Source organism: Hyperoodon ampullatus (genome assembly GCF_949752795.1).
Source record: "Hyperoodon ampullatus genome assembly, chromosome: 11".
Taxonomy (NCBI): Eukaryota; Metazoa; Chordata; class Mammalia; order Artiodactyla; family Ziphiidae; genus Hyperoodon; species Hyperoodon ampullatus.
In genome coordinates, this window is record NC_136924.1 from 63,128,772 (window position 1) to 63,155,830 (window position 27,059).

At 34.5% G+C, this 27,059-nt stretch overlaps 1 protein-coding gene across 1 annotated transcript in view; it reads left to right on the top strand.

The window, feature by feature from the left end:
• The window catches only part of SLC16A7 (solute carrier family 16 member 7), a gene marked incomplete at both ends in the record, with an annotated part of 58,600 nt that extends 31,804 nt beyond the window's left edge, over positions 1–26,796 (top strand). Inside the window, 3 exons of the mRNA XM_079715087.1 lie at positions 15,852–15,995; positions 19,817–20,635; positions 26,510–26,796. Coding sequence (XP_079571213.1) covers positions 15,852–15,995; positions 19,817–20,635; positions 26,510–26,796 — 1,250 coding nt within the window. The remainder of the gene's footprint in view (positions 1–15,851; positions 15,996–19,816; positions 20,636–26,509) is intronic.
• Between the last annotated feature and the right edge of the window lie 263 nt (positions 26,797–27,059).

Consider the following 27,059-nt stretch of genomic DNA (forward strand, 5'->3'; position numbering starts at 1 on the left):
CCTGCACAAGTTATTAGACGAAGGAAAAAAATATCCAGACTCCAAAAAAGGGATACAGTTTTTTTAAATAAATAGAAATCGGGCTTCCCTGGTGGCGCAGTGGTTGAGAGTCCGCCTGCCGATGCAGGGGACACGGGTTCATGCCCCGGTCTGGGAAGATCCCACATGCCGCAGAGCGGCTAGGCCCGTGAGCCATGGCTGCTGAGCCTGCACGTCTGAAGCCTGTGCTCTGCAACGGGAGAGGCCACAACAGTGAGAGGCCCGCATACCACAAAAAAAAAAAAAAAAAAGAAATCAACATCTCTCTAGAGACCTATGGATTTAAGACTCAACAAGTAATATTTTATTGGATAACTTTGGAATAAATTCAGAGGAAAACATATTAGTTCAGTATGCTTTGATGTTCTGCCTCTGAGTGATAGAACAATGGTCTGTTTAGAGGTGAATTATGCAAACATTGAAAGCTGTGTCTTTTCAGCAGAATTATTTTAGGTCAGTTCTTATAAACTTTCTGTTTCTGCAATTGTAGTAGTTATTAGAATAACATTAAACCTAGCTACTATGTGGTTCTAATGAGTTTTATTTGTGGATCAGAAATAGATGGCCTGTTGTTTTCAGTGGCCATAGAGAAACTAAATGTTTTTGTTAGCACCCTGGGATTTTTTCACCTCCATGGACCACATTAGTTAAAAAAAATCATAGATTATAGTAGCTAAGAAGTACACAGACAATATAACTCTGCTACTCCAAGAACAAAACAGTCCAGACTTAAGTTTTGTGAAACTAAAACTCTAATCTTGAGATTTTTATTTATATTGCAGACAAAAAATACTGGCATTTCTAGGAGTAAATCTAGATTTCGTTGTTTCTGAAATATTGTATCTTTTGGAGGAATCTCTTTGAAAAAAAATATAAAAGCATCTTACTTTTCATATTTTACTAAGCATATGACCTTGTGGATATATCTCTAAGCCCTTAGGCCTTGCAAGGAACCCATGCAAGTACAGGGCTCTGGACCTTAAGCTGCTTTAGCTTTACAGTAAACCTACATTTGGAAGTAGTAAAAAGATATGAATCAAGAAGTAAATTGGTTAATGGCTTCATTACCATTAGTTAAATATTTGATAACGTTGTACATGGATTCACTTGTTAAATATTAAACCAAATGTATTTATAACCAGCTAGTTCCCAATATTTCTAATATTTAACTCCATTTGTAAGAAATTCAGATATCTCTTGACAATATGATCTTTAATTGCAGGGATTACTACAAAAGATGCTTGTATTTGCAAGCAGAATATTTGAAACTTTTCTTGATCTCTACAGCCTTCATTCAGTGCAGCTTAGTCAGAGTGAGTCCCAGGAACATGGAACTATTCATAATATAATCAGTAAATAATAAATAATCAGTAGATAAGATTTAGGGGTTTTTGTTCTGTGTTGTTTTTTCTTTTCCTGTGTTAGAAACATTTATGTCCTCTCAATGTCTAACAATAGGTCCGTAACTCTTCGAATATTTGGTTGATACGTTTAGTACTTAAGTTCAACTTGGGGGATATACAGAGGCATTCTTTATTATTTGTAATGGAACATATAAAATCTCAATGCATTTGTGATTCTCCCACTAGTAGCCTGTTATAAAGATGTAAAGTTTGTTGCTTCTGAGTCTATTTATTCAACCCTTCTACCTCCTTTACCTTTGTTTGGCTAACATAAATTATTTTATGTTTCTTTTTAACTAATCAGCATAACAAATTGAAGCATAGATTGCTCTCTAGAACACATACCATGAGTACCTGTGTGTATCAATGAACACCTGGTATTTGGCATTTCTAGTTAAGCAATAACTATTCAAGTGAACAATTCACATTCCTAGCAAGAAACAGAAGAAAATGCCGGAGGCCGAGTCATAATTCCTTGGAAATAACAATGCCAAAATGCCCAAGGAAACTCTGGGCAGGGCTATACATTTTCACATATTTCTCTATTTGTTCCCTTGGTGTCAGACCTCTAAACCAAATTCAGAGCATTTGCATGGTGTTGGGGCATAATTCCAATATTTACTCAAAGAGAAATTCTGAAGGTGGTCATTCTACAGAAAGAATAAGTAGGATGGGGCTTAGGCTTGTTGTGTTTGATCTTACCAGTTTTTCTCACTATATTCTGCTAAGGGGCTCCTTTCTTTCATCTTTTGGGCCCTCACCACATCACGCCCATATAGGATGGGTGGTACACTTTAGCTCTGGCTGAATTGTTTTCTAATATAAACTGACTCAAGCTAACACGTGAAGAAAGTTTACCAATCTGCTGCTTTTTATGAACTGTGTCTAACTTTGGAGTCAAAGTTGCTCTGGCCTTAATTTTGAGGAAATTCCATAAATTGTGTATCTTAAGCCAGAATGCCACGGATAAATAAGGAGCCTTTGTCTTTATACCCTCTCTTAGAATTCATCATGGAAAGCTTTCTTATTGTTTCACTCTACCTTGAATATCTAAATGGAATGTCTCAAGATAAATTCATAATTACATTTTCTTTATTATAATAGTATGTATATAGTATGACATTGACTGTGAATTGGATGTTAGTTTTATAAAATTTTGAAAATCTGCATCTGAGCTTGTGTATTATTTCTATGTATGCTTAAAATTAGCCAGTGACCTTGCAAAATGTCCGTTAGACACATTCACTATCAAGCAACAATTCCCAGAGCTCAAACATGTCTAGAGGTTTTCTTAGAATTTTCTCTCTACTGCAAATTATTGTACAAGGGAAGAATAGAAATAGTGACTTCTTTCTGAAGCAACAATGGGATATAAATACCAAATGATTTGATGACCACTGTCATTCATTTAAATGAATGAATGAGCATAGGACCATGAAATGGTAAATTTTGCATTCTGTCTTTATTTGAACTTATATTTCTATTATACTTCTGAAAATTATTTTTGTGTTTTTAAGTATTTCTAATCCCTTTTTTCTTTCTTTGCAAAAACACTGCATATAAATATAAGTTTTAAAAAAATTTTCTGGGATCATAAGGCACTACTTGTTAGCAGAATTATTCTTATTGGGCTTCATTATAATATTATTACAGCAAATGTGATCAAAATAAGATAATTATTAAAGAAAAAGTAAACATTTAGTGGAAAGGTGTCTTTTAATGAAATAAATGGGCCTCCTATATATCTCCAGATAAGTATTCTTTGTTGCTAGCTAAGGAGATACAAGTTTTAGTCTCAATTATATTCTCTTTTTGTTTTGTTTCATTTCTAAAAAAGTAAGCACTGAGTAAATTGTTCACATAATAAAGTAAACAATAATGGAAATTATTTGATTTTAGCAATATCAGACAGTTCTTTGAAAATTGTTTGTAATGATCTATTAGCTAGCAATTCAATTAAGTCTTCCCTTAATTTTATGAAAAACAGAGAATTGGAAAGCATTTCATTTACAAAAGGATTATTTTTCAGTCAATAAGTTTCTCAACTTCTGAGAAGTTTACCAAAAACATTTACCAACATTTACCAAATAATAAATATCTACACTGCTCTTTTATCATTTAGAGACAAATTTTTAATCCAATAAGCTTATGAAGGGTAGAGAAATTAAAATATACACTTTTTTCAATACAGTACTTGTAATTAAAAGTTTTGTCTGTCACATGTTTTAAGTCTATATTTGTGAAAATTTTGGAGATGCAGACTTAGCTCATTCAATGTGTGGGAAAATGATGCCCTCTAACTTAATTAGCAAAGCCAGTCCCTACTCTCAAACTGATCAGTGAACTAAGATTTAATTTGTCCGAAAATGTCTGAATTGATTTTTAAATTCAAATAAATACTTTACTATGCTTTTGAGGATTATTGTAAAAGCACTGAAAATCAATATAGTATGCATCTTGTAAAAGTTAAGTCAAAATTAAAGTGATAACACGAGCTCTAATGTATTCATGTGTTTTTGCAAAGAGCTTAATAACAAGAACAAATCTATAGGCTGTTTCTGATACATATTTTGAAATTATTTGGTGTAATATGCAAATAAGATGATTATTTATTTGTGAAGTAAGAAAATGACAAAAGACACAATATTACTTTAGTAAATATGTATCTGAAAGTGTTTTATGAATCAGGTGTAAACATTCAAAAATACCTTACTTTATATATACGTAATTATGAACAGATTGCAGTTTTCTCTAATTATTTCCTTATGTGTCTGAGCCACTCTCATTTACTAAACTCAGTTTCTTTAGAATATGACCACCACCATGCTTTTAGTGTGAGGTAGGGTCATTTTACCCCCAGCAACTAAGGAAACTCTTAAAATGTCTAGCATGTAACCAGCACTATCTGTATTTGTTGATTGAATAAAGGAATTCCAGAACAAGTTACAAGGGCATAGGATTGTCAAACTTTATAAAGAAAGCTTAAAAATCACTTAGCCTAGTGATTTTCAACAATCATTCAATCAAGTGAACAGAACCCTGACAGAAATAAAAAGACTTGCTTTTTCTGGGATTCTTGTAGATATGAGAACCCACCTCTGTTTGAAGCTAATATCCCCATGATGGCTTGAGCGCAGATGGCTGATTGCATGATAACTGGGGATATTCAGAGATATGCCCAAGGTTGTAAAACCACGACCAATTTTTTGCTACCTTACTAACGCACATTGCCATTTATTCATTTCTCCATCTGAAACGAGAAACTAGTCATCCACTACGTAGTTTCTCAGAGAGCATCCCCCTCACTACCTTCCCAATAGAGTGATAAACATCTAATTTTTGATGAGCAATTAATTAATGGAGTCAATTCCTATTAACTTAAACAGGAACGAACTGTGAATGTTCCAGAATCTAGGAATTCACTTGCATCTTTTCAAAGTTCTTTGCTTTTCTAGCATTCTTTCATAATCATGTTATTTTTTAATGCTACAAATGAAATTATGATAAATATGTCATGAATGATAACCGTTAATACTAAAATAGCAAGATCAACAGAAGGTAGAAAAGCTGATTTAACACTTTACCTAATAATGAAACTAAAGGTTGCCTATTTATTGTAGGAAACAATATTTGATAAGTAATGTGCATTATTTTTTTAAGAAGTGTAAGCCGCTCTGGTAGGCACCATAGCAATTAAACTTAAAAACTATTTCAAAACTAGATCCAAATTAGTCATATAAGAAATTTATAGTTTAACATATTTTAAATTATAGCTTTTATTAGTAACATTTTAAAATTCTATTTGAAAATCTTGATTGAAAAAACATAAATGTCTAACCAACCTTCAGTTCTTAAGTCCCTCTACAATATTTTTAACATGTGGTCACATACTTCTGCTTGAACAGTTTAAGGCCAAGTAACTCCCTTTCAAATAATTGAAAATATCTTTCCTATACAAAAATCAACCTTCTCTAACTTTTGTTCTGTCTACTAACTCTCAATTGAAAGTTTTTCAGATAACGAAAAGAAGCTATTGTTTTTCCTAAATCATCTTTATCCAAGATAAATATATACATTTTTTCAACCATTCCTTATATAACATTATATCAAGTGTTCATGTGTGAAATAACTCTCCTCTTCAAATAATGCACTTCTATTTATCTAACCCAGAGTATTTCAGTGGGAGCTTAATAGAATTTGGGTTTGGACAAGTCTTTGTGTTATGGATCTTGCACATTGCAGGAAGATTAACATCCCTGATCCCATCCATCAAACACTAAAAGTGCTCCAAATTCTAATGAAAACAGATGTGTTCTCTAACATTGCCAACTGTCCCCTACAAAGAATAGGTTTTATCTCAGTTAAGAAGCTCTGATGGAAAAAAAATATATATCAAAACCACAATGATATTACCTCACAACCCTTAGAATGTTTATTATCAAAAAGACAAGAAATAATAAATGCTTGTGAGAATGTGGAGAAAAGGGAATCCTTGTATACTGCTGGTGGGAATGTAAATTGTTATAGGCAATATGGAAAACAATATGGAAGTTCCTCAAAAAATTTAAAATGGAGCTACCATATGATCCAGTAATCCCACTTTGGGGTACATATCTGAAGGAAATAAAGTCACTATCAAAGAGATATCTGCACACTCATGTTCATTGTATTATTCACAGTAGCCAACCTAAGTGTCCATTAATGGATGAATAGATATAGAAAATGTGGCATATATATAAAATGGAATATTATCCAGCCCAAAAAAGAGGGACATCCTGTCATGTGCAACAGCATGGATGAACCTGCAGGACATTATGTTTAGTGAAATAAGCCAGGCATAGAAAGACAAATACTGCACGATCTCACTTATATGTGGAATCTGAAAAAGTTGGACTCATAGAAGCAGAGTGGAACGGGGGTTGCCAGGGGCTTAGGAGAATGGAGGAAATGAGATGTTGGTCAAGGGTACCAACTTTCCATTACAAGTTGAATAATTCTGGAGATCTAATATATCACATGGTGACTTAGTTAATAATAAGGTATTGTACACTTCAAATTTGCTAAGAGAGTAGATCTCAGGTGTTCTCACCACACACGCACACGCACGCAAATGGTAACTATGTGAGGTGATGGGTATGTTAATTAGCTTGACTATGGTAGTCATTTCACAATGTATACACATATCAAAACATGTTGTACACCTTAAATACATACAATTTTAAAAAATCACCTCTGATAATGTAGGTGAGGTTTTTGTTTTTCTGTTTTGTTTTTGCTTTTGGTAGCAAAATGATTTTCATGTCCATCAAGTATCTCAGGTGTTACACATTTGCCCATCTTGTCCCTTCTTTGGGTTACTATTCACGACTCTAGTTTTAACTTCCTCAGCTGTATTATCCCTCTTCTCTTGAGTTTCCATTTCTACTCCAAAAATCCACACTTGGCTTCTATTTTAGTGATCTTAAACTTATTTTGTATTTGTCTAATTTCTCCCTTTTCTGTATCAAATGATTAATATACTTCTCAATCTAAACTCATATTTCTAGATGTTTACAGTTACTCCTTTGTTTTTTATATTATTTCCTACATTCTGTATAAGATTTTTAAAAATCTTTTTAAAATCAAAATATACTACAAATACCTTTCTCTTTGCCTGGAGTATTGAGATGTTTGCTTATGAAAACCAGTGTTTGCATCTCATATATCCAGTTAATTCTCTTTCTGCGTGTCTTCACTGCAGGTGCTGTTGCTACAAGTAGCATATGATATTTTCTGGAGCTTGCTGGTTCCTCATTCAGAACATACACAGTTTATTTGTTAAAAATGGGTTTTTTTCATTCATTCATTTATGCTTGCTTTGTGAACACTAATATAGCTGGATCCACCCATAGAGGTTCTAGATGATGCCAAAATATATAAAATGTCTTAATGTAGCTTTTTTGGATAATATTGTCTTCTGGATTAACAGCAAGGTTACATAGATTAGAAAGTATATGTCCCACAATTAATTATAAATAATGAGACTTCAAAGACCATTCTTAACCTTTTAAAAAATTGTATTGTGAATTAAGTGTGTGTGAGAGTGTGTCTGTGTGTGTGAAGATAGTTTGTATAAAGAGGTTAAATATAAGCCAAACACAAAGACAATCTCCATGAAGTTCAGAACACCAATAAATCCTTGTCAACTTAAAACTCTCATTTAATTTATGAATGTGTGTAATGCAATAAATTTGCATGCCACTTATTTCAGGAAACCTGTAAAACAAGCTATCAAACAAAATACCCAATTCTTCAAAGTAAAACTGAACAACAGCTTCTCAGTTGGACATGTGCTTGAACCAAACATTTTTGTTCTAATTATTCTTGGTATTTCCAAATCATTATACCACAATATTTAAGGAAAAATCATCTATTTTACTACAGGTTTATCTGCTGGGATGCTTTCAAGGTAAATACTCAATAGCCTTCCACACTAACTAAACACATTACCGCATTTAATAAGAATTTTAAATATAGGGTAACCATAGAATGGCATCATTCGGGTTCCAAGTCCACTGTGATGCTCTTGGAACTGTTAGCTTCTGTGTTTCAGCTTTTTCTTCAAGCCAGCTCTCTTTCTGTTCACAGGACGGCTATTGTGGTTCAAGGCAACACATGCAAATGAGAAAACATTTAGGGATTTCTTGGTAACTTTTTAAGCAAAGGAAAACTGTTCCCAGAAATTGCTAATAGATTTCCACTCACTGGCCAGAACTGTGTCCTAAACCCAGCCCTAACACAGTCAGTGGAGAAGGGAATGAGATTACCATGACTGGCTGTCTTAGTAAATCAGGAGTGACTCCCAACTCAATACAGAGTTTAATTCTCTGAGCACATGGCTGCACAGTAAAAAGCAGATTCCTGGAAGGAATCAATGTTCTCCCAAAAGAGGAAGTAGGAGAAGATGGAAGCACAATCAATAACAAAGAGTGTTAGCCAAGGGAGGACTCACTTAAATATCAGTTATGATTTCTCTGATGATGACTATTTATACTCTGGAATAAGTAGAGAACACTAATTGTTACTATTCCGTGGAACTTTATAGCATGTTAGAACTTATATAAAATGTGCACAAAGAATACTTGGAGCACTTTCTTTTGGTACTATGTCCCTTGGATTGACAGCACACACACCCACACACAAATACACCTGTTTCTACACTATATACACAATCAAATACTGTAGTAGATAGTGGCAGGGCTGTTGGAGCAGATGGGTCTCATATCTTTAGTTAGGAATTTTGATTGCTTAAAATTTGTCGTTACTCATAAACCAAGGCACTTTTGAAGAAAAGATTTAAGATGAATGGAGATCATACACACATCTCTAAAATGACCTTTAACCTGGCGTATGTGCTGTATTTTTGTTTCCCGTATGATTTAGGTAAAAAGAGAAAGGATATAGATTAAATATCCTCTTTTAAATTTTGTCTGCTATGATAAATCCTGATATCATACCAATGTAGTGATGGTGGCATCATATGAAAATCCTAGATGAACTTAGAAAACAACTTAATCTAATTAAACTTAAAAATTACTATCTACTATATGAAATATATTTATCCTATGACTAAATAAATTATAACTGAGTAATATTACACCCCTGCCCTCCAAGAGCTGAAATTCTAGTGATTAATACAAATATGCAAATAAATATACCACAAAGTAGAATATTAATACTATCTTTTAAGAGGGATAAGAACAAAGTAGTATAGCAATTAAAAGGTTAGGGATTACATTAGACAGATGGGTTGATAGAATGCATTATGGCAGTGTTATTTAAAACTAATTTTGAAGAATAGAGGGAGGGAAAGAATATAAAATGTCATAGGACTTTACACAATATCCTATGCACAATAAGAGTTATGAGGAAAAAATATCCATGAGCAGAAATGTATTTTAGCATCCTTTGGAAATGGTCATATTGCTTATTAGTTGCCTAAAACAGATATGAATCTTGAATTTACAAATTGCATTTTCCTGACTGGCTAATGAAAATATACACATATACATATATTTTGAAGATACATTCTGAATTACATATTCATATTTCAAAATCCTATTGAGGGGCTTCCCTGGTGGCGCAGTGGTTGAGAGTCCGCCTGCTGATGCAGGGGACACGGGTTCGTGCCCCGGTCCGGGAGGATCCTGCGTGCCGCGGAGCGGCTGGGCCCGTGAGCCATGGCCGCTGAGCCTGCGCGTCCAGAGCCTGTGCTCCGTAACAGGAGAGGCCACAACAGTGAGATGCCCGAGTACCGCAAAAAACAAACAAACAAACAAAAACATCTCTTTGAAAAATATTTCAAATTTAGAAAGCCTCTGTTGGTAAGAAAAACACTGTCATAGTAAACACAGATAAATTTCTGTAATTGCAAACAACTTTGTCCCAGTCCTGCACTAGTGCTTTTTGTCATTTGACTTGACAGGATACCACATATACAAATTTGAAATAAAGCAAATGAAAAATAAATTATAGCAGTTTATCACTTCTTCTGTTAGTGTTTATGCTATGCATAAAAATTTTATATAGTGGAAATTGATAGTCAATCCTAGTTCATGGTTTTAGATTGATCAAATATATTTTATGAAATGTTCATTACATAACATACTCTTCAAATTTTCTCACGTTTATCAAGTACTCATGCAATATTCAAAAGAAATAAAAATAAGCACTATGAGTTCATCTTTACAGAACAGGATAACAATATAGCAAAGAATAGACCAGTTCATATATATGTCATATGTTTAAAAATATGTAACAAAAATCATCTGTTTAAAACAATATATACAAGGACTTCCCTGGTGGCAGAGTGGTTAAGAATCTGGCTGCCAATGCAGGGGACAAGGGTTCGAGCCCTGGTCCGGGAAGATCCTACATTCCGCGGAGCCACTAAGCCCATGCACCACAACTACTGAGCCCGCACTCTAGAGCCTGCAAGCCACAGCTACTGAAGACCACACGCTTAGAGCCTGTGCTCTGCAACAAAGAGAAGCCACCGCAATGAGAAGCCTGTGCACCGCAATGAAGAGTAGCCCCCGCTCGCCACAACTAGAGAAAAGCCCGAGTGCAGCAACAAAGACCCAACGCAGACAAAAATAAATAAATTTAGTTAAAAAAAAAAATATATATATATATACAAAACTCAAAATTAGCAGTAGGAGAGATATAATATATTAGTTTTATTAAGAGTCCCCAAGACCACTCCCAGGTTTGATGATTGGCTAGAAAGATTCACAGGACTCAACAATGTCTTGTTCATGGCTATTGTTTATTTATTTATTTATTTATTATTACTCAGCCATAAAAAGGAACAAAACTGGGTCATTTGTAGAGATGTGGATAGACCTAGAGTCTGTCATACAGAGTGAAGTAAGCCAAAAAGAGAAAAACAAATATCGTATATTAATGCATATATGTGGAATCCAGAAAAATGGTACAGATGAAGCTATTTGCAGGGCAGGAATAGAGATGTAGACGTAGAGAATGGACATGTGGTGGGTAAGGGGAGGGTGGGACGAATTGGGAGATTAGGTTTGACTTAAATACACTACCATGTGTAAAACAGATAGCTAGTGGGAACCTGCGGTGTAGCACAGGGAGCTCAGCTCGGTGCTCTGTGGTGACCTAGATGGGTGGGATGGGGGGTGAGGGAGGTCCAAGAGGGAGGGGATATAGGTATACATAAAGCTGATTCACTTCATTGTAGAGCAGAAACTAACACAACATTGTAAAGCAGTTATAATAGTCCAATAAAAAAAATAAATTGACAGAAAAAAAATCATGGCTATTGTTTATTAAAATGAAAGGATACAAAGTGAAGTAATCAGCAAAGGGAAAAGCATGCTGTATGAAGCGTGGAAGAAACCAGGTACAAATTTTCAAGAGTCCTCTCCTGATGGAATCGCAAAGGATGGGCTTAATTCCTTCAGCAACTAGTTTTGACAACACATGTGAAGTGATGTCTACCAGGAAGCTCATTAGAGACTCAATGCTTAAGGTTTCTATTGGTTTGATGATCACAAAGGCATTCTCCGTCCAGCAGGCACCAAAATTCTAGACTCCCAGAAGGAAAGCAGGTGTTCAGCATAAACCACATTGTTTGTAAGACAGTGTAGGCAGAGTGAGCCAGTCTTACCCGTTAGGGAATGGTGGGAACATTTCTGAAATCCAAGTTCCCAGATGCCAGCCAAGAGCCAGCCTTGCAAGCAGGCCTGTCTAAGGATGGCAGTACTACCTTTGCTATGTTAACTGTTTTCTGCACAGTAGTTAAAAACACAAGTTTTATAATCAGATAACTCTGGGCTCATATCTACATCCTAGCACGTATATTGATGTTGACCTTGAACAAGTTATCCAAACACTTTGCACGTCTCAGTTTTATCAACTGTTAATAGCTTTAATTAGGCAATTAGTTAATTAGGCCATGAAAATCATATGTAATAATGCATGTAGAATTCTCTGCATGATTTCTACAGAGAGTAATAACTCGATAAATGTTGATGTTGATGAATAATAATAGTATATGTGTCAGTTACCTTCATGGAGCTTAGAACAGATTATGTGAACAAGTCTCACACAAATGAAATAGACAGCAAGTGTTTCATTTTGTTCATGTGTGTGTTACTAACTGTAAGTGCAACAGAAGTTCTAAGAATGTAATTTATAAGAACCCACAAAACCTTCCTTGCCAGAATGAGTATTCTTTTGCTAAGTGTTATGGTGCCTCAACCATAAAAGACAGAAGTAGCTGACAGAAATAGCTTTCAGAAGACAAAGAAGTACTTGAAAAATAGGGACAATATTTTGATCCTTACATTGCTTTCTGATGAAGCCGTCCTTTACAACTTCATAGCTAGCATGAAAGTGGCCATTGTACATGACACTAAAGATTCTGAGATAGATTGGAAAGCTGCATCAGGAGAAATTAGTGGCTAGATCAGTCTGATTTAGACACAGTCTGATACTTTTGTGTATGTTTTTGGAAATAAGACATTATTATTCTTGCACACTGTTTTTTTAACTGCTTGACAAGCAAATAGAACAAAGCATTTTGATGAACAATACTTTTGCTCTACCAAGATATGGGCTCAGATGTAACTCTCAGCAGGTGGAAGATTTTCTTTTTTAAAAAATAAATTTATTTATTTTATTTATTTATTTTCGGCTGCAGCGGGTCTTCCTTGCTGTGTGTGGGCTTTTCTCTAGTTGCAGTGAGTGGGGGCTGCTCCGGTGCATGGACTTCTCATGGCAGTGGCTTCTCTTGTTGCGGAGCATGGGCTCTACGCACGTGGGCTTCAGTAGTTGTGGCATGCAGGCTCAGTAGTTGTGGCTCGCACACTCTAGAGCGCAGGCTCAGTAGTTGTGGTGCATGGGCTTAGTTGCTCCGTGGCATGTGGGATCTTCCCAGACCAGGGCTCAAACCCATTTCCCCCGCATTAGGCAGGTGGATTCTTAACCACTGAGCCACCAGGGAAGTCCCAGATTTTCTTTTTTGACATAACTAGTGATTAAGTAACATGATTACTGGAGAAACACTTGCTGAGTAAAAACTTCCGGAATGACTGAATAAATAAATAAATGAATGAGTTCAGAATATAATTAGGCCTAAGATTCCTCAACAAGGGACACCTGTGATGCTAGTGCATGTTTAACAAAAATCATGTGTGATGAGAATTTATTTCCTTGAAACTTATTTTTTCTTGTTAATACAATAAACCGAGTTGCTTTTAAGGTCGGAGAGAGATGTCAGATGGTGTTGTGTTTTACATCTAATGTTAGATGTCTCCTCAGGCTAATATTAAGCATTTAGAGATTCTTTACAAAATAAGCTTATTTTATTCTGTATCATAATTTTAATTTTGCCTCCACAACTATTACAAAGTAGAAATAATTTATGACATTTTATAAGCATTTAATATTAAGGGGTATGGAGTGTTGACTATTTCTAAATAAATCACTTATGAAGAATATCTTTTTTGTGCTAGAAAAAGATTATACATAATTATGTAAACATATCCCTTACAGGATATCATTTAACTAAGATATATAATTTAAAATAAAGTTACTTGTTAAAATTAGAACTCTCATTGCATCTTGACTGATACCACTTGTGCATTTGAATTCATTCTGATAATCTAGTATTTATCAAAGCATCCATCAGAGTTCTTAAAATAACTTGTTGATTATTTTTTCCTCTGGAAAATAATGCATTGAGGATTATAGTTGTGCTTTTATTATTTTATCCTTGGAGTCTGTCAACTGGCTTTATACCAGGAGCTCGATACTGCATTGAACTGATCTGAGTTGAATTGAATTGAACTGAATTGGTTAAGTAATTTTAAGGCAAGGAATCGACACCTAAATTCAGTAATTAATCAAGCTAATCAATTGATTCTGACTCTCCCCCTCTCAGAAAGGCTATTTGAATTTAACTTCATGCTTTTAATTAAAATGTTCATTTCCTAAACCAATGTATATAATAAATAACTATTTTATATATAATAATATATATTATGTATATATATAATTTCTTCAGATGAGTTTTACCATATTAGGGACAGAATTCTATTCTTTTCACATCACCTTGTACAATTTTCATTGATTTTTTTCCTCTAACCCTGCTGTTCTTATAGAGCTGTCTTATATATGGCCCTTTTAAGGTTTATTTTGTTTGGTATTAAATGCAAAATGTGGTATTTTGTTTTTGAGTTCTTTTTCTAAAATTACGTGTTATTATCAATATCCTTTCAAAAGATATTGTGGAGTAATATTAAAGACTATTTGGCCACGAGTATTTATATTTATAGGTAAAGAATAAAAATATTAAGTATAGTTGTGTGAAAGAATAAGGTTGTATTGACGATTGAATCTCAATGTGTTTTAAATACCATCCATGTAGAAGCTCTCAAATGTGATGCAAATTTTTAAGTTTTAGTATTAACTAAAAATTATTTAATTTTTTCTAGGCTAAAAATTGGACTTAGGATTCTGACCTAATGTAATTTTTTTTCCTCAAAGCAGTGCCCCTAGTTTCAGATGAAATATAATTTTAAGTTAAGAAGGAAACGTCAAAGCAAACAATTTACACTCGGACAGGTCTTAGAAAGTGGTATGGACTTTTCAATGAATCTAAGATAGCCTCAATTGTTAAGTTGCACCACTATTTTATGAAGTAACACTAAAGAAAAAAATGCTGCACATTAAAATAAGACACACCAACTCTTTCTTAATATTTAGATTTTTATTTTATAATTACCAAAAGAGCTTTTGTAGACATAGATTATTTTAATCATTTTAATCACTCCTGAATATTTATATGCACACACACACATACACATATATCAGAAAATGTATGTTACATACATTGCATAAGGCATTCCTAAAACTTCATCCTATTTAGTATCTAGCTCTTCTAAATTACTTTTTGAGTCAGAGTGCTCGATGTTCATGTTTCCCACATTAAGATTTTTCCCTTTGCTGGTGAGGCAGCCTGTCTTAATAGAGAGAGCCACCATTTTCTCTGGCAGTTCTATCTAAACTGCTGCACCCATTCTGTAAATTTTGATGGTGGTACTTTCTTGACCTTACCAGAATGTATCAACAGAAGCTTTTTCAAACAACAATCAGGATTCATATTCATATTCCTTTTTCAAATGGTCCTTAAATGGTCTGATTGAAATGTGAGGAATTTCCACTATCTACCAAGCCACAGAAATAACAACCAAATTCAAGCATACATAAGCCATGGTAGCAACATACTACCTATGACTGCCCCCTGATGGACAGGAATGGTTAAGAGACCATCAGTGTAAGACATCCTCATTTCTAATATAATGAGGTATGCAAACAGTTGGTGACTTAGAATAAAAAAAATATAGTATTAAAGAAAAGTCACAGTGGAGTATAATAAAAAAAAATTTCAGCTGCAATTAAGGACATATATGTGTGTGTACAAACATACATTATTCCAGAAAATAAAATTCTAACAGACAGGTCATTTATATAATCCCTAGATTTTTGTTAGATAAGTTTACCTGCATTTATTAGGATATTTAGGCAGTTTAGCTATGTCCTGTTGAAAATCTTTTCCATCAAAAGTTGAATAATTATGGTCCTAACAAACTCTATGTTAAACAATTCTAATTTATTATTTTATGTGCTCGTATATATATGGGTAAAGATAACCAGTCAAATTGATTGGGAAGTATTAAAAAGTTTTCATGATATTCCATGTGAACTAATATTTTTCTTTAATCATTAAAATGTGCTTTCTCAAATTTCAAAATTAACACATGTTACAAATAATAAATAAATAAATGAATAAATAATAACCCAGCAACTGAATATTTCTTAATGTCCTCTCTACCTCAGGTCCCATAAGTAGTGTTTTGGTGAATAAATACGGTAGCCGGCCAGTGGTGATGGTAGGAGGTTTGTTATGCTGTTTGGGAATGGTCACAGCCTCTTTTAGTACCAGCGTAGTAGAGCTTTACATCACCATGGGATTCATTTGTGGTAAGTCAAGTTTTGTTTTCATCTTATTTTCTTCTTAACAGTCCCTGTTGTTTACAAAGCTCTGTCAGAAGCATGAGCAATAGAGCATTCTTATTGTTTTCTTTGAATTTCTTTTTTATATCAGATGCTATCTTAAACTATTGTCATCTAGTACATCAAAATACTGGCTATAGGCTGGCCAATCAAATTTCAAGCAATGGAAACAGCAAGTTATCAGACATGTTATGTGTTATGATATAAATGTCAAAAAGAAAACCTCTTTGGTTTGTTTTTACTGTTTCAACATTTAATATTCAGCCAGTGAAGATGGTATTGTGGACACAGACTTTCTGGCATATAAATAGCTTCATTAAAAAATATATTTTCATTACTTATTACTATTAGTGTCTGACTTATCACTAATACTAGGTTAAAAATGGTGCCAAAAAGATATTTCCTGGATTCACTGATTAGCTTTAACAATAGAATTGTTGTTGCCTGTATTCTGATTAGTGGTAGAGCTCTGCATGGATATCCCTTCTTTTTCTTACTAAAGGATTGTTTAAAAGCTCTGAAAGGCACATTTGCCACTAAAGACAAATATTTTAAAATGACATCCTGTCACTTGATTATAGTTGTTTATCATGCATGTCTGTAGACTCTAGCTGACCTGAATATGTACATTTGGAAAATACTATCTTTATTAGCCTCAGCAATAAATTGCATTAAACAAATCTACACTCAGAATTTTAAGAAAAATTAGACTTCAACATATAAAGAAATTGAATCATTTCCTTTTGCCCACAGACAAAAAGGTAAATGTATTTCTCTTTTTATGACTTTAGATCAGTCTAACCTTGCATTAATGTATTATTTGATTAAAAAATTAGATGTAGGGCTTCCCTGGTGGTGCAGTGGTTGAGAGTCCGCCTGCCGATGCAGGGAACATGGGTTCGTGCCCCGGTCCAGGAAGATCCCACATGCCGCAGAGTGGCTGGGCCCGTGAGCCATGGCCACTGAGCCTGCACGTCTGGAGCCTGTGCTCTGCAACGGGAGAGGCCACAACGGTGAGAGGCCCGCGTACCGCAAAAAAAACAAAAAACAAACAAACAGAAAAACATGTATTAAAGCCTACAGTAATAGTGATGTTAAAATCTTTCTCTTTACAACCTATGGACAACTTTCTTCTTTTTTGATATGGTAAAACACCTTTGACATTTAAAAAAAAATATTTATTTATTTATTTGGCTGTGTCGGATCTTAGTTGTGGTATGCAGGATCTTTCATTGTGGTGCATGGGCTCTTCATTACGGCATGTGGGCTTCTCTCTAGTTGTGTCATGTGGGCTCTAGAGCACACGGGCTCAGTAGTTGCAGCATGTAGGCTCTCTAGTTGTGGCGCTCGGGCTCCAAAGCATGTGGGCTCAGTAGTTGTGGCCTGCGGGCTTAGTTGCCCCGTGGCATGTGGGACCTTAGTTCCCCGACCAGGGATCGAACCCTCATCCCCTGCATTGGAAGGCAGATTCTTAACCACTGGATCACCAGGGAAGTCCCTCCTTTAACATTTTAAATGAGAATCTTCTTATATCTAAGAATTGTCATGGTGGAGTGAATGCCCTTTCCTTTGTGCAGAAATACTACATACAGGTGACCTTGAACAACATGGGTTTGAACTGCAGGGGTCCACTGTACTACACGATCCATGGATCCATGGTTGGTTGAATCCTGAGAAGAGCTGGCTATAAATGATACATAGATTTTTAGCTATGCAGAGAGTGGGCCCTCCTAAACCCCACATTGTTCAAGGGTCAGCCATATGTCATTTGGCCATAGAATTCAGACTGGGCCCACAAGTAGATGTATTAGGGAAAAGATGGTTTTGATGTTACTGTGTCACAAATATCAATAGCATTTTATGTTATTCTAACTTCAGTTCCCTTCCTTTGGGTCTTAAAGGCTTTGGTGCTTCTAGTCAACCATTAAATATACCTATAAGGGATTTATCTTAAGTCATTATCAGCCAAAACTTCTTGGTATCTGAAATCAGACAGGTCTAGCTTTTAAACCTGACTCAGCACACATGAGCCATGTGATCATGGATAAATAAACCCCCTTATGCCTCAGTCTCTCTGTCTTTAAAATGGGAAAATAATACCTCTTTCCTTTGGGAGTTGTTGTCATGATTAATGTAAAAATTGAATATATGGTACTTTACAGAGAGTACCCAGCATTTTGTCACTTTTAAATAAATATTAGCATATAATAATAATCACAACATCATTACTAACATCTTAAAGTTCTAGACCTTACTCGATTTTAGCAAAACCCTTTTTTGTTATTGACGGAACTGGAACTCAAGAAGACTAAGTATTTACCCAGTAGTACACATAGGTAAGTAGTCGAGGCAGATTTAGATCTTTTGATTTCAAATCTCATGTTCCTTTTACCATGACAAACAGGAAATAGATGACCACAATCTCCTAAGGAGAACTTGCATTAACATCTGAAAGCAAAATTCCAGGTGACACTATGAGGTCACAGGGAGGGAGGATGGCTTAAGGTAAAGAAATTTGAACTTGGAAACACAACTCCCGGGTTTTAATTTGGGTTCTTCCACTTACAAGTTGCTGACCATAGTTTTATTATTTAAATGTTGGATCTAATTACACTCATTCTGCATATCTCATAAGTACAGCTGAGGTAGAATCAGAGAGCATACTGCCCTGTCACTCTCCAAAGCATGTTCTTGGTTCCTTCTTGTCAGTTTTTAGAAACCCTATTACAAATATTTAATACAACTATTTGTATTAATTTGTATTAGAGGTTTGCAGTAAGTATTTGTACTCAGAACTCAGTGTCCCAGAATCTTAATACTTAACCAATTTGCAATACTGTCTCAATTTACATAAACTGGTAAATGCAGAAGAATCCCTACTTCTATATCCTAGATCCTAAAATAATGCAGAATAATGCTCAGGCTAAAGGGGAAAGAGAGGTATCAACAGTTTGTATAAATCAACTGAATTTATTTTTTAAACAAACATTTGTTTCTGTTGCCAGATAGTACCTTGGCGAGCTATAAGAAGTAATTCATTTCTCAAAGGTGATACTCAACACTGTCAAGGTGTCCCTAGAAACAGTAGAAACTTTTGACTCATATAAACAATCAGCTTTAATCCCTGAAATGAGAATATGTTTCTAGCAAAACAAAAGTTACTTATTTTTTAGTTAATACTCATGTACCTCTGTAGTCATGAAATGTGGAATGTGAGGGATGAAGAGCTTGAAATCGATGGCATTAATTGATTACTCTTTTTTATTATTTGCATAGCTTTGAAAGAAATATCTCTGGGAGACCTAAGATTATTTATAAATGACAACTTTTTTAGTCTGTTCACTCTATTCCACTCTGAAAGAAAGTATTCACATTTTAAATGCACTCTTGCCCACAAGGAAGATATTTATTCTCTATATGTGTATATAAATATAGAGAGAGGTTAATTTGTTTGTGGAATTAAGTGATTGTAACTAAGAACGAATGAATTCTGTCCCGGTTTCAACCTATTCTATGATTATTGCAACAGAAGTAGAAGTTCTTGGTTTTATTTTTGTGTTTTAAAAAGAAAGGAATATGAACCTATCATGCCTCTCAGGTGTCCAGTTATGAGAACCTTTTTGTTTACGTGCCATCCTATTGATAATAATTATTAAAAATTACTACGTGCTCTTGCATTTTTAGTTCTGCCATTTTCACTTGAATGTACATTTTGAGGAGTAGTTTCTTTTGTGAATGGCATAATGTGTTTGTGTTTTTCTTCCTTTTCTTTTGTTTTTTTTTTTTAGGTTTAGGTCTAGCCTTCAACCTGCAACCCGCCTTAACAATCCTTGGCAAGTACTTCTATAAGAAACGGCCTATGGCGAGTGGCCTCGCAATGGCAGGAAGTCCTGTTTTCCTAAGTACACTGGCTCCTTTCAATCAGTACCTCTTTAATACTTATGGCTGGAAAGGAAGCTTCCTGATTTTGGGAGGTTTATTGTTGAACTCCTGTGTGGCTGGGTCCCTTATGAGGCCTGTTGGACCAAAACTAACTACTACGAAGTCTCAAAATAAGGTTGGTGTAAGAGAGACTGATTCAGGCATGAAGAAAAGACATAAGAAGAAATCAATATGGGCAAAAATTGATAAGTATTTAGATTTCTCCCTTTTTAAGCATAGGGGATTTCTGATATACTTATCTGGAAATGTCATTATGTTTCTGGGGTTCTTTGCCCCCATTATATTCTTGGCTCCATATGCTAAAGACAAAGGAATTGATGAATATTCTGCAGCTTTCTTGCTGTCTGTTATGGCTTTTGTTGATATGTTTGCCAGACCTACTGTAGGATTCATTGCAAACTCCAAGTTAATCCGACCCCGAATCCAGTACTTCTTCAGTTTTGCGGTTTTGTTCAATGGAGTGTGTCATCTCTTATGCCCGTTGGCTGAGGACTACCCAAGCCTGGTGGTGTATGCTGTATTTTTTGGCCTTGGATTTGGGAGTGTTAGCAGTATCCTCTTTGAAAGTCTCATGGACCTTGTTGGTGCTCAAAGATTTTCCAGTGCTGTGGGTCTCGTCACAGTTGTGGAGTGTTGCCCCGTCCTTCTTGGTCCTCCTCTTGCTGGTAAGAATATTTCTCATCACGGAAAGCAAAAAGCATAAAATTAATATACATTAGCCAAGACTTTCTTTGTAGTGTAAAATGTGGTTTGTAATAATAGATACTAATTGCCTAAAAGACTGTGGTGTGTTAATTTTAGCCTTTACTATGTGTTTTAAAATTTCCTAATTAGTCTATTTTAGACAAAAATTTCATTCAGAGCCTGGAGTTATGAACTTAAGAATTTAAATTAGACTGTTAATTAGCATAATTTTCAGGTTTTTACCTATGTCAACTTGTTTTGTGTTTTTAAAAAAGTATCATAAAAATAAAATTCCTTTTTATTTTATCATTGATAAACAGATTTCTCTTCTTTTTTATTAAAATGAGTCAAAAATTTGAAGTAATGCTCTCAAAAGGTCAAAAGTCAAGATCTGTTTTCCTATTGGTTATATTAATATGGAATTTGTTACATGCTTAAGGAAGGAATACTTTTATAATATCACTAATTAGAATATATGAGTAGGAATGCAAGAATGAAGGGAAGTTCATTCAAATTCATTTTCTTGATCAGATACTTATATTCCATATTTATAACAATTACCTTTAGATTTTAAGATCTAAAATACTGTCAGTGATGCCTATAAAAAATCTCTATGCTAAATTATCTAGTAAGGATCCTGAGTAAAGACATATGTATAAGTTCATTTTTGAAGTTAAGACTTTGTTTAGTCTTAGATTTCAATGTTATAAATATTAAACACTTTTTGTTGTCCAGTCTTTTTCAGTAATCACTGTATAGCATTGCTTTAGTTAATGCTAAATGTAGGTATTTACTTAGACCTCTTGGCCTGCCCCATAATGGTCACAATAATTGCTGGGCTAAACATAAATTTTTTTCGTGTATTTAAAATCAGTGTTTAAAGTCCTCCTACATGACATCAAGGAATCATTTTGAAAGTGGGAAAATTCATGCTTAAATTGTTAATCTTAAGGCACCATTGACATTTACCTTTTGCTTTTCAATTTGGTCAGGAATGAGTGGTATAGTTGTTGACTTTTTCTGTCCACCAAGACTGTCCTCTGGTATCTAGTACAGATGCTTTGGGTGGTATATCTCTCATTATAGATATGCCAGGGCACCAAAACAGTTTTCAAAGTGAATGAAGCCAGTAGGTCTTATTCATTTTGGCCAGTATATGCCTATCTTTTCATACAGAATTAGTTTTACCAAATGGGTTTTAGAAGCCTATTCATTACCAATAAAATTCTTAGTATCAACAGAGAAAAATTTATTTCACCAGCCATGTTGGGATGAAAAAAAATCAAGTCAGGTCAATAGGCATAGTGGATAATTGCTATGGAAATGAATGAATCTGATTTGGCCATTTCTACCTGGGCTTAGACCTATTTTAATAATATTTACATCAATTTCAGTATCCTTGAGGGCTTATTTTGTTAATATTGCCAAACTATTGCACCAGTGGGATCAGTGGCAGTAATTGATTTGGGGCTTATTGTTGAAGCTCTCAGGCTATAGCCATAACAGAGTAGCCATTTTTTTTTATCCTGTTTCTGCTTTCTGTTATCCCTGATACTCCTTGACTTTTAGACTGGCTTTTCCTCTATAGCATTCAGTCACTACTAGCATGGCATCTGGCATATAGTAGGCACTCAATAAATACTTTCGAATGAATGGGTGTTGTTACTTCTTATACAGTTGCTGATGCTGCTACTAGTCTTGTTAGTACAACAGAAAAAGGCAGGGAGAGCATGATTTTTATTTTTATTTTTTTCAACTCGAACTTCCACTGCTACATTCAAAAAGAGCTGAAACTTTAGTTCTGGAAATCATATCGGCTTTCTTGATGATGCTAAAAATTCCCAAAACATTTAGAAAGTATGTTGATTTGGCAATACAAAGTGATGATATAATTCTGATGGGGCAAAAGACCTAATGTTTTTGTATTTAGATATGTAATAATCATTGTATGAATAGGAATATTTGACTAAAGTTAGAATGGAAAATTAAATTACACAATTTTTGTTTTGTTTTTTAGGTATATGTCATACTTACTCAAATTAACTCAAATAAGTTCATTCTAACATTTACCTAATTAAAGCAGAGAACTTTGTTGAAGTAAATAATTTCACAAGTAGCTAAATTTAATACCAAGCCACTAACTAGATTCTAGTCAGAGTGATGGAAATGCTTCTCTTTTTTTTCTTTTTAATTTAATTTTATTTATTTTTTTATACAACAGGTTCTTATTAGTCATCCATTTTATACACATCAGTGTATACATGTCAATCCCAATCGCCCAATTCATCACACCACCATCCCCACCCCACCGTGGCTTTCCCCACTTGGTGTCCATACATTTGTTCTCTACATCTGTGTCTCAACTTCTGCCCTGCAAACCGATACATCTGTACCATTTTTCTAGGATCCACATACATGCATTAATATACGATATTTGTTTCTCTCTATTTGACTTACTTCACTCTGTATGACAGTCTCTAGATCCATCCACATCTCAACAAATGACCCAATTTCGTTCCTTTATATGGCTGAGTAATATTCCATTGTATATATGTACCACATATTCTTTATCCATTCATCTGTCGATGGGCATTTAGGTTGCTTCCATGACCTGGCTATTGTAAATAGTGCTGCAGTGAACATTGGGGTGCATGTGTCTTTTTGAATTATGGTTTTCTCTGGCTATATGCCCAGTATTGGGATTGCTGGATCCTATGGTAATTCTATTTTTAGCATTTTAAGGAACCTCCATACTGTTCTCCATAGTGGCTGTATCAATTTACATTCCCATAAACAGTGCAAGAGTGTTCCCTTTTCTCCACACCCTCTCCAGCATTTGTTGTTTGTAGATTTTCTGATGATGCCCATTCTAACTTGTGTGAGGTGATACCTCATTGTAGTTTTGATTTGCATTTCTCGAATATTTAGTGATGCTGAGCAGCTTTTCATGTGCTTCTTGGCCATCTGTATGTCTTCTTTGGAGAAATGTCTATTTAGGTCTTCTGCCCATTTTTGGATTGTATTGTTTGTTTGTTTTAATATTGAGCTGAATGAGCTGTTTATATATTTTTGAGATTCATCATTCGTCCATTGATTCATTTGCGAATATTTTCTCCCATTCTGAGGGATGTCTTTTCGTCTTGTTTATGGTTTCCTTTGCTGTGCAAAAGCTTTGAAGTTTCATTAGGTCCCATTTATTTTTGTTTTTATTTCCATTACTCTAGGAGGTGGATCAAAAAAGATCTTGCTGTGATTTATGTCAAAGGGTGTTCTTCCTATGTTTTCCTCTAAGAGTTTTATAGTGTCCGGTCTTACATTTAGGTCTCTAATCCCCTTTGAGTTTATGTTTGTGTATGGTGTTAGGAAGTGTTCTAATTTCATTCTTTTAATTGTAGCTGTCCAGTTTTCCCAGCACCACTTATTGAAGAGACTGTCTTTTCTCCATTGTATATCCTTGCCTCCTTTGTCATAGATTAGTTGACCATATGTGCATGGGTTTATCTCTGGGCTTTCTATCTTGTTCCATTGATCTATGTTTCTGTTTTTGTGCCAGTACCATGTTGTCTTGATTACTGTAGCTTTGTACTATAGTCTGAAGTCAGGGAGTCTGATTCCTCCAGCTCCATTTTTTTCCCTCAAGACTGCTTTGGCTATTTGGGGTATTTTGTGTCTCCATACAAATTTTAAGATTTTTTGTTCTACTTCCCTAAAAAATGCCATTGGTAATTTGATAAGGATTGCATTGAATCTGTAGATTGCTTTGGGTAGTACAGTCATTTTCACAATATTGATTTTTCCAATCCAAGAACATGGTATATCTCTCCATCTGTTGGTATCATCTTTAATTTCTTTCATCAGTGTCTTATAGTTTTCTGCATACAGGTCTTTTGTCTCCCTAGGTAGGTTTATTCCTAGGTATTTTATTCTTTTTGTTTCAATGGTAAATGGGAGTGTTTCCTTAATTTCTCTTTCAGATTTTTCATCATTAGTGTATAGGAATGCAAGAGATTTCTGTGCATTAATTTTGTATCCTGCAACTTTACCAAATTCATTGATTAGTTCTAGTAGTTTTCTGGTGGCATCTTTAGGATTATCTATATATAGTATCATGTCATCTGTGAACAGTGACAGTTTTACTTCTTCTTTTCCAATTTGTGTTCCTTTTATTTCTTTTTTTTTCTCTGATTGCCGTGGCTAGGACTTCCAAAACTATGTTGAATAGTAGTTGTGAGAGTGGACATCCTTGTCTTGTTCCTGATCTTAGAGGTAATGCTTTCAGTTTTTTACCATTGAGAATGATGTTTGCTGTGGGTTGGTCATATATGGCCTTTATAATGTTGAGGTAGGTTCCCTGTATGCCCACTTTCTGGAGAGTTTTTATCATAAATGGGTGTTGAATTTTGTCAAAAGCTTTTTCTGCATCTCTTGAGATGATCATATGGTTTTTATTCTTCAATTTGTTAATATGGTGTATCACATTGATTGTTTTGCGTATATTTTGCATCCCTAGGATAAATCCCACTTGATCATGGTGTATGATCCTTTTAATGTGTTGTTGGATTCTGTTTGATAGTATTTTGTTGAGGATTTTTGCATCTATATTCATCAGTGATATTGGTCTGTAATTTTCTTTTTTTGTAGTATCCTTTGTCTGGTTTTAGTATCAGGGTGATGGTGGCCTCATAGTATGAGTTTGGGAGTGTTCCTTCCTCTGCAATTTTTTGGAAGAGTTTGAGAAGGATGGGTGTTAGCTCTTCTCTAAATGTTTGATAGAATTCACCTGGGAAGCCAGAATGATGGAAATTCTGACTAAACAAATAGGTCTATTTCAGAATCACCTGGAATATGCATATGATAAATAATATGGATTTGTGTATACTAAATTTTGCCAGTAATAATTATTGTTAAGAATTAGATGCCTGCATAAGCAAGAGGCAAAACTAAGTATAAACAGTATAAACTGAAGCATGTTTAAAAGTCAGTAAGCTTTGCAATTATATGGCACCAGGCTAGTTTTTCAATGTTCTCAATAATCAAATGGAACAAAAACTTTCTTCCTGATTAGTTTGGCCTTAATAATTTAGATTCAGATAAAGTGAAAAACTGCGATTAGCCTAAAAAGTGACACGACACTTAACCAAGAGGTTTGGTGAAGCCATTTTAAAGAGTAGTTAAGAATACAAGATGCAGACAGACTGGTTAGAGCCCAGATTCTGCCACTCATTCACTGGCTACGTAACCATGGTCAGATAACTGCGTAGTGATCTTGTAAGGATTAAATGCAAAATTACAAATAAAGCGTTTGGCCTCGTGCTAGGCATAGAGAAAGCATTTAGTAAATATTACCCCCACTAGGAACCTTATAAAAGCCTCTGAATTTGTCCTAAAGAATGTAATTTTTCCTCTTTATCAAAAAGATAGTAAATGTGGAAAGGTTGAAGCAATCTCAATATGTATGCTATAAATCTATTCATATACATGTTTACATTTGTAAATATGTATATGTATTTCTACACATGTAGGTTTAAAAATGTATCTCACACATTTATGTATCTATGAATATATACAAAAACACATATATACCCAGCTTGTCGTGGTTGTACACTTTTATTGAGGGTAGTAATTTTCAATAAATTTAATATACTGGTAATATAATGCAGAATGTGCCTGTAAATGCCTTTACTATGCATACGTGGAAGTCATAATCTAGAATATTTTTTTCTTTATTAAACTCTCATTTAGTATTAGCTTAAATAAGAAATAGGTATGCAGTGTGGAGAATAATTTGTTTGCAAATGTTAACATTTTATGGCTGATGTATTATGCTGTCTTAAAAGACATTCTTTGTCTCTTAGGCAAATTGGTGGATGAAACTGGACAATATAAATACATGTATGTGGCCTGTGGAGCTATTGTAGTCCTAGCCAGCGTGTGGCTGCTCATTGGCAATGCTATTAACTACAGACTGCTCGCAAAGGAAAAGAAGTTGAAAGAGACAACGAAGAAAATACATACATCTGAGTCCCAAGAATCTGAACCCTTGAAGACATCTAAAAGTCATGACGTTAGTGTCAAAAGTATCAAAAGTCAAAAGTCAAAAGGATCAGGGGTTAATCCCTCAGAAAGAGAAACTAATATTTAACAAGAATCACATCTCTGATTTCAGTGTTTATGACTTTCTTAGGAGTATTTTTTTTTCAACATATTAGAACGTTTTTAGTTGAAATGAGGAGTCATAATTAAGTATGGAAAAGACATTTTCCTTAATGGCAAATTTTTAAAAAGTTTGTTTTTTAAAATTTGGGCAGTTAAAATTTGAGATTATGCATATAAAGAATTCATGCAATGGGCTTATTTCCATACATGACTCTGGTTGTGGTGGTTAAAATGATTTTAAAGTCTTCC